Genomic DNA, 7,611 nt, shown 5'->3' with positions numbered 1-7,611 from the left:
GAAGTATACAACTGCAAATGTTTGATGGCACAACCAAATTGTTAACTGATGTGAGACATGTACCAAATCTAAGAAAAAATATAATTTCATTAGGAGCACTGGATACGAATGGATATAAAACTGTAATTCAAGGTGGAGTTATGAAAATTTATAAAGGTATCTTACTAGTGATGAAGGCCAAGAAAGTAGGAAATCTGTTTCAGTTAGAACGAAGAACAGGGTCAGTTCATGTGTCTACGGTGTCTGAACAAGACAGTAGTTCCATTCGCCTATGGCATCAAAGGTTGGGCCATATGAGCGAACGAGGGTTGAAAATTTTGGCTGACCGCAAGTTACTTCCTAATCTAAGATGCTTGTTTGGAAAACAAAGTAAACAAAAGTTTAAAACAGGCAAACACACTAGTAAAGGAATACTTGATTATATTCATTTAGATGTTTGGGGTCCAACACCTACAACCTCGTATGGTGGCTCATCGTATTTTGTGTCTTTTATTGATGACTTTTCTCGGAAAGTATGGGTATACATGTTGAAAAAGAAGTCTGATGTTTTTACAGTTTTCAAGCAGTTTAGGGCATTGGTAGAAAACAACACTAGTAGAACTATAAAATGTTTAAGAACTGACAATGGTGGTGAGTTTACTTCCAAGGAGTTTGACAACTATTGCAAGGATGCAGGGATCGAGAGACATAAGACCACAGTTTATACTCCTCAGCAAAATGGAGTTGCTGAATGCATGAATAGGACTCTTCTAGAGAGAGCAAGGTGTATGCTGAGTAACGTCGGGTTGCAAAAGGATTTGTGGACGGAAGTGGTGGAAACAACTTGTTATGTGATAAACCGATCTCCATCAACGGCAATAGGCTGCAAGATTCCGCAAGAGGTATGGAAAGGACACCCTTGTGACTATTCTAAACTCAGAGTGTTTGCTTGTGATGCATATGCTCTAGTGCCTAAACATCAGCGAACTAAATTAGATCCAAAATCGAAAAGGTATGTCTTTGTTGGGTATGGTGATGGAACAAAGGGATATAGATTGTGGGATCCTACTACCCGCAAAATCATCATCAACAGAGATGTAAAGTTTAATGAATCCTCTCTTGTACAGTTAGATGTAGATAGTAGATTGAAACAGGATGATGTATTTGATTTCCAGCACATTCAGTTTGACAGCATTTCTAATGATAGTCATAACGACCATAGTTCAGATTCTAGTCATGAGCAGGTTTCAGAATCAGATTATGAACAGGGTTCAGATAGAGGTCATGAACAGGTCTCAGATGGCGATCAGGAAGAAGTTCCTACAGATGATAGACAACCAACTGTGGAAGCACCAGAAATATTCTTAAGGAGGTCTACAAGGGTCAAACACCCTCCGAGAAGGTATGATGATCATGTTACTTCAGTTGCTTTGACCGCTAATGATGATGAACCTTTGTGTTATCAGCTTGTTGTAGAAGGTTCAAATAGTGACAAGTGGAAAGCGGCCATGAAGGACGAAATGATGGCCTTAAGTAAGAATGGTACATGGGATCTGGTTGAACTTCCCAAAGGTAGGAAAATTGTGGGATGTAAGTGGGTGTTCAAGGTGAAACAGGGTGTGAATGATACAGAAGACAGGTACAAAGCAAGGCTGGTTGCAAAAGGGTTTTCTCAGAAATCTGGCATAGACTTTCATGAGATATTTTCACCAGTGGTTAAAATTGTTTCAATTAGAATTGTGTTAGCATTAGTGGCTTTTCTTGATTTAGAATTACAGCAACTAGATGTTAAGACTGCTTTTTTACATGGTGATTTAGATGAGGAAATTTATATGGAACAACCGGAAGGGTTTGTTCAGCATCGCAATGAGAAATTTGTCTGCAGGCTCAAGAAGTCATTATATGGCCTGAAGTAGTCGCCTTGGTAGTGGTATAAGAAGTTTGATTCTTTCATGTTGAGTCAGAAATATGTAAGAAGTGAATATGATCATTGTGTTTACTTTAAGCAGTTAAGTAATGACATGTTCATTATCTTAGTGTTGTATGTTGACGATATGCTTTTAGCAAGCAAAAGCATTGATGAAATCAACAGGTTGAAGACTCAGATGGCAAGGACGTTTGATATGAAAGATCTAGGAGCAGCAAGACAGATTTTGGGCATGGAGATTTTCAGAGACAGGAGCAATGGTAAGCTATGGTTGTCACAACAAAAGTATATTGAGAAAATACTTTTAAGGTTTGGTATGAATAATGTGAAGCCTGTTTCAATCCCTTTAGCTTCCCATTTTAAGCTTTCTTCAAGTTTATGTCCTAATATAGATGAAGAAAAGGATTATATGTCTCGAATTCCATATGCCAATATAGTAGGGTGTTTAATGTATGCGATGGTTTGTACTCGACCAGATATTTCACATGCAGTTGGGGTTGTCAGCAGGTATATGGCAAATCCGGGTAAAGAACACTGATCAGCAGTGAAATGGGTGCTTCGATATTTAAGAGGCACAAGTAGTTATTGTATAACTTACAATAAGAGTAGTGAATCTGTTTGCGGATATTTTGATTCCGATTTTGCAAGTGATTTGGATAAGAGAAGGTCAACTTTAGGGTATGTCTTTACTCTTGCAGGTGGAGCTATAAGTTGGATGTCAAAGCTACAGAATATTGTCGCGTTATCCACTACTGAAGCAGAATACATTGCTACTTCGCATGCTTGCAAAGAGGCGGTTTGGTTGAAAGGTTTGCTTGGTGAGTTTGGTAGGTTACAGGACAACATCAGGTTACTTTGTGATAGTCAAAGTGCAATACATTTGGCTAAGAATCCGGCCTATCATAGTAAATCAAAGCATATTCCAATTAAGTACCATTTTGTAAGACAAGTTATCACTGAAAGGGGAGTCTCTCTTGAAAAGGTGCATACAAAGGAAAATTGTGTAGACATGTTCACGAAACCAGTTTTGTTAGAGAACCTACGTTGGTGTTTGGCTTCTCTTGGCTTGCAGAAAAGATAAAAATAATAAACAAACAGGGCATCAGGCTAATTGTTGTCAAGGTGGAGATTGTTGAGATTTTTCTGTTTTAGACGAAATAGGCAAAAATCCCAGTGTGTGACAACAATAGAAATCTGTTGCTGGATTGGCTCCAGGTTGTTGGGAGAAAATTAATGCATCCTAAATTTGATGTGAGAGGCAGTTAGATTCTCCTTGCTATAAAATAGGTAGTCATACGGATAGCTGGGAGAGGTGTCTGAGAGTTTTATGTAATCTCCTATTTAATCAATAAGATTGCCGATGCCTTAGTTGTGTGGACGTAGCCCAGATTGGTTGGGTGAACCACGTTAATTCCTGTGTTGCCTGTGCATGATTTTTTATGGCTGTGTATATGTTTTTTAATTTGCTGTGCATCTGATCTCCAACACACACGAGGACTTCATATGAGAGGCATATATGAACACGTAGCTCACAACTTTTGAAGGAGAGCAGAGTCAAAGGCGGCTACCCACCCTCCTCTGTCCACTCACTTGTCACTGTCAATTAGGCCATACATTTTGAAACCTACCCATTTTCAGCGTTATTGTCTTGCAATTTCGAGCTCACACGAGGAGGACTTCATATGAGAGAGGTGCATATGAACACACAGCTCACAACTTTTGAAGGAGAGCAAATTCAAAGGCGGCTACCGACCTCTTCTGTCCAGTCAATTCGGCCATTTCTTACGTTATTGCATTACAATTTCTCACTCACACGCAAAGGACTTCATATGAGAGATATCTATGAACACAACTTTTTAGAGACAGCAACATCCAAGGTTTCCACCGACCCTCTTGTGTCCACTCAATTAGGCCATTTAATTTCCACGTTATTTCCTTGCACTTTCTCAAAGACGACTGTCATTTAATTAGCCTTTATGTCACTGTCAATGCCAGTCTGGCAATTCAACCCTTAGTTTTTCAACAAATTTATTTTCTACGTTATTGCCTTTCAATTTCCAACTCACACGCAAATGACTTCATACCATATGAGAGCCGCTGAATCTATCTATATATATGAACACACAGGTAAAAGCAAAACTCACAGGATTTCAAGGATATGCTTCAGTAGAGAGGTAAAAATGGGTCTCATTCTCAAGCTTTTGTGCTTAGTTATCATGGCGGTGGTATCCATGAGTGCAGCAACTATTGATAACTCAAATGGCCTTTCATCTGTGAATGTGTTTCATGAAAAGAGAGACTTAAACGCTCTTCTTTCGTTCAAACAAGCCATCACAAGTGATCCATCTAGATCGTTATCCAACTGGACGGTCCAGAACTCCCACAATATATGTTCGTGGTATGGTGTTCGCTGCAGACGATGCACAAGACGAGTAGTGCACATAGATCTTCATGGATCTGAGTTGGAAGGTACTCTGTCTTTTTCTCTTGGTAGCCTTTCTTTGTTGAAGGTTTTGAATCTTTCTCATAATAATTTGAGTGGAGTAATTCCGCCCGAATTTGGGCGACTTAAAGCACTGAGAATACTCGATCTTAGCAATAATTGGATTCTCGGAGGATCTGTTCCCAAGTCATTATCTAATTGCAGCCGCCTCAAATGGATCGGACTTAGCTCAATCAACTTGACAGGAACCATACCTACAGAGTTTGGTCGTCTAGTCGAGTTGGAACATCTAGACTTGAGTGAAAATTCACATCTGAGTGGGAGTATTCCAGCTACTTTGGGCAACTGCACCTCTCTATCTTATCTTGACCTCAGTGATAACTGGATGCTCGGAGGAATTCCATCGGAATTTGGGCAGCTTAAAGCACTGAGAATGCTTGATCTTAACAATAATTCGAAGCTCGGGGGATCAGCTCCAAGGTCATTGTTTAATTGCAGGCATCTCAAATGGATCGGACTTGCAGAAATCAACTTGACAGAGACCATCCCGACAGAGTTTGGTCGTTTGGAAGAGTTGGAGTATCTGGACTTGTCATCAAATAGTTTGACTGGAAGTATTCCAACTTCTTTGGGCAACTGCACCTCTCTATCATATCTTGACTTGTCGGAAAACTTAATAAGTGGTCACATTCCTCTCACACTAGGCAAGTGCATATTTCTGTCTAATCTTAACTTGGCGTGGAATTCACTAAGTGGTCACATGCCTTGGACACTCGGCAATTTGAGTCAGGTAACCTCCATTGACTTTCATTCCAATAACTTGTCTGGGAAAATTATAATTGAGTTGGGATTGTTGCAAAAGCTAGAGACCTTAGGTCTATCCTATAACAAATTGGGGGGCACCATTCCTCCATCGCTAGCAAACTGCTCTTCCCTCACTTCTTTATCTTTGGACATCAATGCATTAGTGGGGAGTATACCACATCAGTTGAGCAACTTGAAAAACCTTATTACATTGTCCATTGAGGATAATAATATTTCAGGTTCGCTATTCGAAAGCATTACAAATTTCAGTAACCTTCAATATCTATTTGCCCATAACAACAATTTTATAGGTCCAATTCCAAATTCGATAGGAAAACTAAGTGCTTTAAAAAATTTGTATTTGGATTTAAACAATTTAAGTGGACCTATCCCCCATAGCATAGGCGAATTAAAAGCTCTCGAAATCTTGTCAATATCTAATAACAAACTTTTTGGAAGTATTCCCAATAGTATTGGTGACTTAGTTTCATTAACAAATTTAGATTTATCGAGTAACAATTTAATTTTTAGATTTATCGAGTAACAATTTAATTGGGGGTATTCCAAATAGTATTAGTGGTTTGGTTTCACTTAGCTCTTTAATTTTATCAGAAAACAATTTGGTAGGACCAATTCCAAAGGATATCGGCAATTGTACTTCTCTCAATACTTTTTCTGCTCACTCTAAAAAATTATCTGGAACTTTACCTGCATCTTTGGGTCATTGCATCAACATTCAATACATAGATTTAAGTGCAAATGGTTTCACGGGTGAACTCCCCGAGTCCCTCTCATTTCTTCGACAACTATGTGTTTTAATTCTTTCTTATAATAATTTTAGTGGTCATATTCCTATAGGGTTCACAAATCTCACAATGTTATATGCTTTAGATTTATCTAACAATAAACTTAGTGGAAAAATACCCTTTGATCTTCATAGACTCCAAAGTTTCATAGCTAGAGTACCTTACCTAAATGATGGGCCTTATGTACAAGAAGGTGGTACACTTGTGAGGTTGCCAAGCAATTCTATGATAGAGGGAGCAACAATTGACATTAAAAGGCATATATATAGCTTGCCATATTCTAGTTCTACAAACACCATATTTTATTTGTCTAGCAATAATTTGACTGGAGAAATCCCTGCAAGTATAGGAAGTTTAAGCATCTTGCGATTGTTGAATTTATCTGGGAACCAGTTGGAAGGGGTAATCCATGCATCCATTAGCAACATATCTAAGTTGGAGGTGTTGAATTTGTCAAAAAATAATTTGAAAGGCCAAATTCCTGAAGAGTTGTCAATACTACATGCATTGAGTATTCTAGATGTTTCATCTAATCACTTATGTGGGCCAATCCCAAGAGGAACACAATTTTTCACTTTCGATGTATCTTCATTTCAAGAGAATAAATGCTTATGTGGTTTTCCTTTACATCCTTGTGGTGAAAGAGAAATACCAATGATAAAAGGCAATGATAGTAGTAAGAATCATATTGTAAAAGTGGGGTGGTTTCATCGTGTTGATGAAAAGATTTCAGTTGTAGCATTGGGAATTGGACTAGGGATTGGATTTGGTGGAACTATTACTATGTTAAACATGTGGGAAAAAGCCAAATTTTGGATGTCTAGTATGTGGCCCATTAAACCACAACCATATTATGGAGTGTACAGATTCCCTACATAATCAATAAAGATTGGCCCATTAAACCACAACCATATTATGGAGTGTACCAAATCCCTACATAATCAATAAAAATTCAAAAAAATGTATGACTATTCTTTTATACTTTATATTTATATATATAATTTTTATAATATTTTTAAATTTTAATAATACATGTATTTTTTAAAATGTTAAAATGATACATATTTGACTATACATATGTTTGCAAATTCATAAAGTATATATAATACTTTGATTAATTGCACATCACCATATGCAATATGCAATAGACCATAGTGTTGTGTTATATATATATATATATATATGTAATAATTAAAATTCTTAATTTGCTATATAAGTTGAGCTTTAGTGTTTCTTTACTACTAAAATTAAGTTGTATGATTTTTGGAATGAGAACATTGAAAATATAGATAAAGTGAAAAAGGGTTAGAAATTTTCTAATTTAACCAGGAAGTATAAAAAATTAACATTAAATTATATATATATATGATAATAAAATTAAAAAAAATAAATAAATTATAATATATTTCAAATATCATTTTAGACATGGTCCACAATTTTGATTTTAAAATTTTATTTTAAACCTAAGAAAAATCCATCCACAATTTTTCTATTGCTATATAATATTCAATGTTATTTCAAATATAACGGAAACCAATCCAACATTGTTATAAATAGTTACATTATACTATTAGATTTTATTATTAGGTTAATATAATAATTATATTTATAAAATTAATAAAGTTGTATTAAATTGTTATTAGCAATAACAG

The 7,611-nt window shown here is 36.4% G+C and overlaps 1 protein-coding gene across 1 annotated transcript; it reads left to right on the top strand.

The window, feature by feature from the left end:
- Positions 1–4,073: 4,073 nt before the first annotated feature.
- LOC149194493 (uncharacterized) lies at positions 4,074–6,853 on the top strand. Its single transcript, XM_089407683.1, is given in 2 exon segments — positions 4,074–5,678; positions 5,680–6,853. Coding segments are annotated over 2 exon segments (2,751 nt in total). The 5' UTR covers positions 4,074–4,086; the 3' UTR covers positions 6,839–6,853.
- Positions 6,854–7,611: the final 758 nt, after the last annotated feature.

Source organism: Pinus tabuliformis, chromosome 2_2, assembly GCF_031772625.1.
Source record: "Pinus tabuliformis cultivar Carrire ecotype Pingquan chromosome 2_2, CPIR1, whole genome shotgun sequence".
NCBI classification, from domain to species: Eukaryota; Viridiplantae; Streptophyta; class Pinopsida; order Pinales; family Pinaceae; genus Pinus; species Pinus tabuliformis.
Note: the sequence above shows the minus strand (reverse complement) of the source record. Positions and strands in the feature narration are given on the sequence as shown.